The sequence below is a fragment of the Orbicella faveolata genome, unplaced genomic scaffold, assembly GCF_042242905.1.
Source record: "Orbicella faveolata isolate gen_17 unplaced genomic scaffold, um_ofav_v1 contig_13, whole genome shotgun sequence".
Lineage (NCBI taxonomy): Eukaryota > Metazoa > Cnidaria > Anthozoa > Scleractinia > Merulinidae > Orbicella > Orbicella faveolata.
This window is the reverse complement of record NW_028301540.1, coordinates 7,827,011-7,838,188: the sequence shown is the minus strand read 5'-3', so window position 1 is coordinate 7,838,188 and position 11,178 is coordinate 7,827,011. Positions and strand designations below refer to the sequence as shown.

At 40.0% G+C, this 11,178-nt stretch overlaps 1 protein-coding gene and 2 pseudogenes across 1 annotated transcript; all 3 read right to left on the bottom strand.

Moving 5' to 3' along the window:
* Positions 1 to 3,103: 3,103 nt before the first annotated feature.
* Positions 3,104 to 4,601, bottom strand: LOC149114824 (uncharacterized; annotated as a pseudogene).
* Positions 4,602 to 5,737: 1,136 nt separating this feature from the next.
* LOC149114823 (uncharacterized) lies at positions 5,738 to 6,585 on the bottom strand (annotated as a pseudogene).
* Positions 6,586 to 9,093: 2,508 nt separating this feature from the next.
* LOC149114822 (uncharacterized) lies at positions 9,094 to 11,149 on the bottom strand. Its single transcript, XM_089284449.1, has one exon. It carries the CDS (start codon positions 11,011 to 11,013, stop codon positions 9,871 to 9,873), a length of 1,143 nt encoding a protein of 380 aa, XP_089140575.1. The 5' UTR covers positions 11,014 to 11,149; the 3' UTR covers positions 9,094 to 9,870.
* Positions 11,150 to 11,178: the final 29 nt, after the last annotated feature.

Below are 11,178 nucleotides of genomic sequence, written 5' to 3'. Positions count from 1 at the left end.
TCATATAAAACGTGGAGTAAGGCAAGGGGACCCCTCTCGCCTTACCTTTTTGTCACCGCAGTGGAAATCCTAGCGATTGCTATACGAAATCAAGATAATATTAAAGGAATAACTATAGCTGGTTTAGAAACTAAATTGTTGCAATTTGCCGATGACACAACTGCTGACCTATCAGACTTGGACTCAGCGCGAACCTTGTTTGGATTGCTTGAACTTTTTGAGAAAGCATCTGGACTTAAACTAAACGTAACGAAAAAAGAAGCAGTGTGGATTGGGTCACTTCAGAATTGTGAAAATGAGAATTATACTAGGGCCGCGAAGCGGCCTGAAGTTATAATTCAAATTATATGAACAGATGAAGTGAGAAATATATGAGACAACAAATGGTAGGAATTTCCCGGTTAGTCGGTTAGGTCGGATAACCTTGTCGTTACCATTCCACAAAAATCGAAAAATCAGACTATTGAGCTCTTTTATTACTTCATACGGAGTACATATCACCGAACTAGGACAGATCATTTTTGGAAATAAAAGTGTTTTAATAATATTTACCTTCCCGTTAATTGATAATCCTCTTGACTTCCATAGATTTATTGTGTTTTTAATTTTTTTTCAACCTCTGTTTGAAGCTTTTTTCTTCTAATATTTGTACATCATATGTAATATATCTTCGTACAAATTTGACGCACGTTTTACACTTGACCCCTAGTGGTTCATTATATTTCACAGACTCCGTTCGAAATATATGAGACAACAAATGGTAGGAATTTCCCGGTTAGTGTTTCAAACCACTTTTTAACGCCATCAGAAGGGCGAACCCCCCCTAAAGAAATAATAAAAGAGTTCCTGGGTACACCCACAAGGCCCTGGGACCTAGATCTCGTGGTCCAGTGATGCTTCGGTGGCTTTTTGACGCCATGGAATAGACAGGCAAAAGAGATACCCCATAGTAGGGAGGGAAGAAGGGTGGGAAGCTCATATATTTCTCACTTCATCTGTTCATATAATTTGAATTATAACTTCAGGCCGCTTCGCGGCCCTAGTATAATTCTCATTATATTTCAGATGGTAGTTTTCAACGCTGCTACTAAGAGCAATAAAACAGCCATGGTTCCACATAACAAAACATTAAAATTATATATATCAGATATATAAATCAAAACTCAACAGGAGAATAGTTGAGTTTACAAGTAGATCTACTTTGAGGATAAGAACCCAGTAGCTAAGTCTGAAGTAAACAAGGGTTTATAGTAAAATGTTCTGAAAATTGAAGCAGAAGACCAATCGGCCATGGACATGATAGTCGACAGCGGGACAAATGCATTGGCAGCTGCTGTAGTAGATGCACCACGCACAGAATGAGCTTTAAAAACTTGACTGTCTATTCCTGCTGTACTCATAAAGGTTCGTAGCCAACGCCCCAACGATGTAGAAGTGACCAGTTTGTGGGGGTGTTTAAATGAAATAAACAAATTATCGGGAAGATAAGACGGGATAACGGGTCGAACGTTCCTGGATGATTTCAGATATTGTCTAAAACAATCTATGGGACAGAGCTTCTTGTCTTGGTCAAAGCGTTCAACAAATGCTTCCGCTTGTTTATCTACACTGCCAGTTTTTCTAGGGACGGTGAGCTTGAAAAAACACCCCTTTTGGAAGGACGTTGCAATGTCTGAGATCCAGGGAAGCCAAGGCGGAAATCCGTCCAGGACAGGTTAATGCAAACAGGGTGACTAACTTCACTGAGATGGCTTTAAGTGATAGGGTGCTGTTTTTCCCCAAAGAAATCATTTATTTAATCATAACATCAACATTCCAGGTATGGGAATACCTGGGCTTTGGAGGACGTTTATTGGGAGCTCCGTTAAGGAACCTAGTAACGTAAGGATGCTGACCTACTGAAAAAACCATCTATCTTTGGATGAGTTGACGAAAAAGCGAAACAAAGGACAGTAAGTGATCGGTATGTTAAGCCTTCGTTCAAGAGTTCTGTTGAGAAAATCAGAATGTCACTTATAGATGACGAAAGATGATCAATTTGCCGTCCGGTGATACGACGAGGTGGAGGTACGAGTAGCTGCAATGAGTAGATCGGCAACGTTTGTTGGAATACCCTCAGCTTGGAAACGTTAGTAGAGATGTGAAACACGGCCAAGTGAAGGCAAGGATAACAATAACAATAACAATAACATTTATTATTTGTATTGCGCCTTTTCTATAAAATATTCAAAAGCGCATCACAACAGAAATTAATAACTAAAATTTTACAAATCTTCCTATCAAAATCATAAAAAATATTTACATTAAATGGGTAAAAGATAATTACAAATAAAGATATAGATATGCTAAGATAACTGAAATGATTCCTTAAATAAAAATGTCTTAATTAAAGTCTTAAAAGATTCTAAGTTCGTTGCTTCGCGCGCGGACCTTGGCAGCTTATTCCATAGGAAAGGAGCAGCTACCTGGAAAGCTCTGTCTCCCAATGTTTTCTTGGCTTTCACACTTGGACTTTCCAACAAACGACCATTGTCGTTGCGCCTCAAATGGTAGGACGAAGGCTGTTGAATACTAATTAAATCTGAAAGGTACTTAGGTGATAGGCCATGCAAAATTTTAAAAGTTATCAAGAGTATCTTATAATGTATCCTGGCGCGCACTGGTAACCAATTTAATTCTGCGAGTAGAGGTGTTATATGACAGAACTTGTGCGCACGATATATAAGTCTTGCACTCGCATTCATAACACGTTGCAATTTCATAGTCTGATATTCCGGGATTCCATACAGAAGGCTATTACAATAATCCAATCTACTACTAATAAAAGCATAAACTAATTTCTCAGTTGATTCTCTGGATAAATATTTCCTAATATGACGTATATTGTATAAATAATAGAAAGCGCTGCTACAAGTCTTTGTAATGTGAGTTCCCATATCTAGATGCGTATCGAACCATGTGCCTAAATTGCGCGCAGAGGTTACAGGAGAGACTTCAGTCTGCCCAATCTTGATGCTTTGGATTGAGACTTTTGAGAGCTGCTGACGAGTACCTATAATCAGGAACTCAGTCTTGTCATCATTGAGCATCAGCTGATCCTCCCTCATCCATGCTCGCACTTCTGCATGGCTGATACAGCTTCGACTTCACTGGAAGAGTCAGAGGGCTTAAATGACAAATACAACTGAGTATCGTCAGCATAAGTATGAACGGAGGGCAGATGGTGTTTTAGAATCTGGAACAGCTTACTCACGTAGATGGTAAATAACAGCGGGCCTAGGCACGATCCTTGAGGAACTCCACACTTCAAATCAAACCGCTTTGAGAGAGTTCCGTTGATAGACACTTGCTGCGATCTGCCCTTAAGGTAACTCTCATTTGCAAGAACAGAGGCGTCAGTGTGAGGTGGGAGAGACTTCTCCGCTTACAGATTTAGTAGGCTCTTGCTAGCCCGGAACAGCTTTGATTCGTCAGAACTGTTCTCGTCAATGAATTCCTTGTAATAAGTACATCTAGCTTCATTCATCAAATGTATGACATAATTTCGCTTAGCTTTAAATACCACAATATCAGCTTGGAGACCACTTGCCCTCCATCTTCTTTCGGCCTTCCTCCTGTCCCTACGAGCCTGAATTATGTCTTCATTGAACCATGGGGGCCTGGGTCGAGTGGAGACATGACGAGAACAAACGGGCGCGTGATCATCTAATAGTGATCTTACAGTCGTGTTATAACAGTCGAGCAGCATGTTCAAATCATTCAGGTCGGTCGGGTCCGTTAAGAGGGTTGGACCGTTCCGTAACAACACTGACTGAGATATAGAAGTCTCAGCAGAATCGGCCACCAGGGCTGGGTTTGCCAAACTGGAGCAACGAGATTTAGATCTGTTTGGTCGATTGTTACCTTCGTCAGGGTTTTGGATATCAGATTGAAGTGGTAGGGGGGGTGGGGGGCATAGCCCCATAGAGGAGCCCAGTTTATCGTAAAGGCTTTGTGTAGATGGCTCCAGGGTCGGCTCTCCAACTGATGTAATCCGTGAGTTGGTTGGTTAGACGACTCGCAAGCAGATTCGTCTGACAATTCAGCAGAAAAGGCTAAATAATTGTTGGGACCAACTTCCACTCGCTCATGTCCTTGAATTCTTTGGATTCCTTGTTCGCTGAGACGTTGTCTCTTCCTGGGATGTGAGAAGCTATCAAAAGGATGTCTCTTTCCTGACACCAATCCCACATCTCTAAGACCAGAGTCATAGGTTGACCATGGGGGAACGTGTACCCCCTTTGTTGTTGATGTAAGCGATGGCGGTAGTGTTGTCTAGCCAGAGAGATTTGGTTACGTGAGACTTACCTTTGAGACAGGTTTTCCAGTAAAGCCAAAAAAGGACGCCTTTAGCTCTAGATAATTGATTTGTTAGAGAGACTCTTTTGTGACCATCCTTTTGCACCCCAAGCTTTCTTGGATGCGTCAGATGTGATCATATCCGGCGGAGGAAGGTGCACGGGATTGCCGTTTGCATTGAGGGTGTGTTTCAACCACTAAGCACGTTCTACTTTGGCACTCGGTGAGAGGGCAATCAAAGCGTCGTAAGACTCCTGGTTCATTTGTAGGCCTCTTATCAGATCTGACTGCAATTGACGTAGTGCAGTGGAGCTCGCCAAATAGCTGGTCTCGAGGACTCTAACAGGCCTATTAAACTTGCTAAGTTTCGCAATTTGATACTTTGAGAAACGAGTAGCCGGCGACAACAGTCTAAAATTTTGTTGGCCTTTTCTGCCGGGAATGATATCATCATGCACATTGAGTCGATTTGGAAACCCGGGAAGGTTAACACTTGTGTTGGAATCAGTAATGATTTCTTGAGGTTTATTTTAAAATCTAGGGACTGAAGGAGAATCACTATCAGCTGAGTATTTTTCACAGCTACCTCCATTGTGGCAGCCAAAAGAAGAAAGTCGTCCAGGTAAATAAGGACTCGAATGGCCTTACTCCTCAGGAATGCCGCAACAGGCTTTAGAACTTTCGTAAAAATTCTGGGGGCTGAACACAGGCCGAATGGAAGTGCTTTGAACTGGTAAAATGTTCCCTTCCAAAGGAAGCGAAGGAACTTTCGGCAAGACTCGTGAATAGGCACAGAAAGGTAAGCATCTTTAAAATCTGTATATATTTGTATAAAATCTCTGGTATAAGCAACGTCTTTAGGCAACGGAGGTTTTCCATCTGGAAATGCTCGTTTACAATGAACTTGTTCAAAGAACGTATCACCAGACGCAAAGATCGTCCCTTTTTGAATACAAGAAACAAGCGGCTGTTAAAAAACTGTCACTGGTAAAAAGGGGTCTCATGTATGCCCCTTTTTGCAATAACTCGTTCACTTCCTGGGATATTAGGAGTGCCTCCTGACCCGATGTTTGGATAAATGGTGGAGACTTTTGAAAAGGAGTTTTGAGGAAACATATTGTAACCTGAAACAATTGAGAGAATCTGCGGGTCCCATGTTAGGATTCTCCAAGACACTATGCACTCTGGGAGTCTGGCTGACGTCCCTTCTGGGGAGGGGAACGAAAAAGCCTGTTTTTTCAACGAGGCTCTTAGTTATTTGACTGAGATTTAGAAGGTTTGGAATAATAATAATAATAATAATAATAATAATAATAATAATAAACGAATCTTTAGACAGGATTAACCCATCAGTACTATAAAGTACTGTTATCAAAGGGGTTCTGTAAGATTTAAAAATTTAAAAATTTAAAAAAGGTAAATACCCAGTGGATTGATACTTGTTAAAGGTGTCTCCTCGGTGTCTGCTTTGAGACTGGGACTATTACTAAGTCTAGAAAAGGATTTCCCTGTTGTCTGTGCCAAATTGTTTGTGAGACCCCTTGAAAAATCGGCCTGTTTTGAGGCCGAGGAGGGGAAATCATCTCCAAATAGCCATGATGTGGCATTAGGCAGAGGTAGTTCCGCGATCTTTGTCCTCGACCGGTTTATGACTGCGAGGACTCTCTGTCGTTTCAGGATAGACATTTGAGCATTGGCTCAGCCTAAAAGGCAAAGAACTTGTTCAAAAGCTACTTTAATTTCCTCATAAAGTGGAGCTGAATCATTTTTGATACAATCATGAAGGCCACAAAGTGGACCCGTGGCAATTAAGATAGCACACTGAACATTAAACATTTCCTTATCCCTTTCTTGTGCAAACTTTTTCACTTTAAATTGTTGCTCGAGTTTTAGAGCAGAGAGTGCATCCACTTCAGGAGTCGCCCAGTCATCCAAGATAACAAGAGATGGCTGGTAAAATGAAATGTAATTTTCTCCAAAATTAGTATCCAGAAACTTGGAGAAAGAAGCTAATGGTTTCCAGGAGGTTGACTTGGCAACTAGGTCGAACAGCCCATGATCATCACTAGATTTCGTTGAGTTTTCAGCTTCGTCAGATGTCTTGCTAGACTCTGTTGGTGCCTTAGTAGACGCTACGGGTGCCTGAATAGGCTCTACGGGTGCCCCAACGGGCGTAGTAGCAGTCTTAAAAGACGCTTCGGTCGCCAAATATTTGTTAATCCCAAAGCCTGACGTTTCACCAGCCATGATCGACAAAGCATCATCATCAGTCTCTGCAATAGTTTCTGGCTGATTTGCACGGGATTCAAACGAGTCTATTCGGTTGGAAAGACGTTCAATCGACTGAAGAATCTTCTGAAGGGAATCGTTTTCGTCCTTGCGCCGTTTCGGCGGGGGCCCTTCATGCATGATGTACGTCAGGCGACGAAACAGAGTTTTGGCGGGAAGATGGCGACCGAGAGCGAGACCTTTTTCGCGACTTGTGTCTTCTATGGGACATGTTCAGCGATTTTAAATATCCTGAAAAGCGACAAATATCACCTAAAAGAAACCTACTGTGTAAGAACACAGAAGCAACGCCTAAAAAATGGTTAGAATTTGTGAAAAAACGCAGGGCAAAAGCAAAATACTTACCGAATGGTTTGAAGCACAAGGAAAAAAGCCACCGAAGCATCACGGGACCACGAGATTTAGGTCCCAAGGCCTTGTGGGTGTACCCAGGTCCCTTTTATTGTTTCTTTAGGGGGGTTCACCCTTCTGATGGCGTTAAAAAGTGGTTTGAAGCACTAACCGAGAAATTCCTACCATTTGTTGTCTCATATATTTCGAACGGAGTCTGTGAAATATAATGAACCACTAGGGGTCAAGTGCAAAACGTGCGCCAAATTTTTAGGAAAATATATTACATATGATGTACAAATATTAGAAGAAAAAAGCTTCAAACAGAGGTTGAAAAAAATTAAAACACAATAAATCTATGGAAGTCAAGAGGATTATCAATTAACGGGAAGGTAAATATTATTAGAACACTTTTATTTCCAAAAATGATCTATCCTAGTTCGGTGATATGTACTCCGTATGAAGTAATAAAAGAACTCAATAGTCTGATTTTTCGATTTTTGTGGAATGGTAACGACAAGGTTATCCGACTTTCAACATTTGCACTCTATGACCAAGGTGGCCTTAAAATGTTAGATTATGATAATATGGTTAAGGCTTTGAGGCTAAGCTGGTTAAAACGAATAGTAGACCCAGATTACTCTGGTTTCTGGAAGTCTTATCTTGATCATCTTTTGGTGAACGAAGGGGGGTTATTTTTAATTCAGTGCAGTTACGATATCAACCGATTAACAATCTCAGCAACTTTCTATCGAGAACTACTGGATTGGTGGTCAAAATTAAGAGAAGTCAAGGATCCCGAAAATATACATAGGTATATGTTATGGAACAACAAAGAAATAAGGATTGACGGCAAAAGTGTCTTCTATAAACATTTCTTTGATAATAATATCATATACACAACTCATCTGCTTTATGAGATGACAAATATTGAGTCTTTCAATGTCGTCAGGGATGCAGGACTAAAGAACTCCAACTTCTTAGTATGGACGGGTCTAAGGCAATCAGTTCCACTGAAACTGCGTGTTCATGAGCCCAACTTCAAGAATATCCTTGATTTCGAAAAATTTAAGTGTCGTGATTATTATCATCTTCTTATAAAGCAAAAATACGAAAAACCAACTAAATGGGCCAAGTTGAGAGAAGAATTTAATCTAGAGGATAAGCAACTTTCGGAGGCATTCGTGATGCCACTGAGAGTTGTAAATGAACCTTGTGTACGTTCTTTTCAGTATAAAGTACTGAATTCTATCGTATATTCAAATGAATTACTTTGTAAGATAGGCTATATTTCTGACCCCAACTGTCATCAGACTACTGAGACCATATCTCATATTTTCTTTGACTGTTCTTTTTCTACTTCCTTTTGGAATGAGATATGTGAAAAAATCTTAAATAAACTTAATAGTTGCGTTTGCCTCTCTTTAGAAAATCGCGAGATTATTTTAGGATTTTTAACGGGGGAGATGGATCTGCTAAACTATATAATCATTTTAGGAAAAACGTACTTGTGGACTTGCCGGTGTAAAGAAGTGAAACCATCTTTCAGCCACTTTGAAAGAATTTTATTAAATAAATATCAAACCGAAAAGTATATTTCCTTTGAATCGAATAACATCAATCTGTTTAAGAAAAAATGGAGAATTTTTGAGGAATTGTTTCTTTTAAACACTTAAGAAAAAAAAATTGTATAAGTAGTGTAAGTTTAAGTAGTATAAGTAGCAAGTATATTGTAAGTGTAAATGTAATTATAACATCAGTAATGTAAGTAGTGTAAGTGTTCAAGTTGTTAATAAAATTCCATTCAAAAAAAAAAACAAAAACAAAACAAAACAAACAAAAATAAGAAGTAGAAGAAGAAGACTGAGGAAGAAGGAAAAAAAAAAACGCCAAGCATAATTGACACAAGCTTATTGCAAACGAATGGAATAAGTCTTCTTATCTGTAATGAATGATCGCTACGTTACTGGATTTGACGCTAATATATAAATTTCCACTGTCTAAAAGTACTTCCTTTGAATTTTTTTTGCTTGAAAATGTCGGTTATTGTTAACAAATATACATTTTTTGCATTTTGTTTGTTTTGGCAAACTAATTTTCGTGCATTTTGACATTACTTTACAAGACTCCATGAGATCACATATTGTGTGTATTGTTTATTTTTTCATTACTTTTACATTTTAAATAATAGAAACTTATTTCTGTTCCTGTACAACAGACTGGCTGACCTAGCATTATCTATGTATATACCATAAGCTTTTTGTTTCCCTCAATGTTGCTCCCCTAGTGTTATTTTGACCCTACACAGTTTGGCAAATATATTTTTATACGTTTTGAAATTTCCATCTGAGTGCCACGAAGTTTGTATTAACAGTAAACTGGATCAGAGTGTCTTACTGCAAACATTTCTTGTCTATTCACCCATCTAGAAGATTTCTAATATTATTTACAAAAAAAAAGAGAAAAAGAAAAAAAAAAAGAAAACGTTAACAAAAAATACCAGAATTTATCTTAAACATCGATATAATGTTTGTGAACATTTTTAGTCGTTCTGGAAACAGTTTTTCCACGTGAATTTAAAACTTAAAAATGTGTTTCTTCAGTCCCTTCTGGTGAAAGCGTCCATGGAAATTAATTACTCATAGCCCTTGCATACTTTTAAATTTGATCTTAATTGATATTGATTTTTTCCCTTCTTCACATTTTTCGCTGGTGCTTGACTAAACTTAATTTTGACAAGACTCTCATGTGCATATTCATTTACGTGTCTAGATTTAACTGAAGCCTATTTACGATGTAGCACCTATAGCTTGGACGGAATTGTATGCAGGTGTTTTTGTACTTTACTCCGGATCTTTTGGAAAATGTAAAGAAACCATGGGTGGCATATTTTTCCTTTTCAAGAATTCATTCTTACATGGTGTGCCATCCAGGTTTCTTGGCATCTCGGGGTCTTTTCTTGGCATACGGATCAGGAATGGGAGGCAGAAACTCGATATGCTGCGTGACAACTTTTCTGTTTAAAATCGACGATACCTCTTTTTCTTCGGTGACTCGCTCAGGATAGCCGTACGCAAACCTTTTCTGTACCTTCTTGGCCTTTGCTCCTGAATTCCTAGCTACCATAACATACACCCCTTCTGCATCGTGAAGGTCACTCGGCGTCTGGGTCGCCTTCTCAACGACGTAGTTGCTGGTGTAGCAGTAGAAACCTTGATTTGGACGGGGTTGACGGGCCCATCCATTCCCAGAAGCAGATGGTCCACGCTTAGGCTGCCGCTTCTCCAATTCTTGAATCCGATTCATCAACAACTGCAGCATCAAGGCCTGTTCGTTGCAGAGTTGCTGCCTCCGCGACAGCTCTCGCTCCAAGCGGTTGGACAATGTTTCAACTTTGGTTTCTTCCAATCTGTCTTCGATCAAACTGCGGAGTTCAGGAAAATAGTAATGCTTTCCCGCTGTACTGTCTTCCCCAGAAGGAGCTGACTTCGGCGTAGTATCTTTCGGAATGCCTAAGACGTCAACCGTAGCCAAATTAGGATTTGTCAACCTCGTCAGATTACTTGACACTCTTTTCTCGACTGCCTCTTGAAGTCTGGCGTAAAATTCTTCGTTTCCCTCTTTGTCAGATCCTCCGATTGCAGCTTTATCACCATCAGGGGTCCTTGAGTCCAAGCGGGTGGTTTGTCCATCATTTTGATGATCGAGGAATTGAAAAACTCGCTTCATGGCTTCGTGGCGCACTTCCAGTGACGGAGAGTCTTCGGCAATATCTTCCGTTCGGAAAGCCCAACTCCCTTCACTCCAGGAGTTTGAAAGCTTTTGACTTTTGTCTCGAGCCATTTCAACGGGACTAGAAACACCACTGCCACCAGTGTTGTCTTCCAATTCTGTTTCTAGTATCTGTTCTTCGGTCTTGTTTTGCAGAGAAGATATCCTTATGTAAGGTGGCGACACCCGGTCACCTTCCAGATCAGTAAGGATGCTTTTAGGGCCAAAGTTGTTTTCCATTTCAGGATAATTCTGACGAAACGGAAAAGTTTTGTGGTCGTTCATCACTGGAATAGCTAATAGCCCGTTGCCAAGGCAATTAGAAATTGTTTAAACATCCGTACCAATAAGGATGGATAGTCTCTATTTATGACATAGACAAAAGCTTGATGTGTGGCCTCTGCATAATTAGAAATCTGGGATAAAAAAAAAGAAAAGTCCATGGGACGT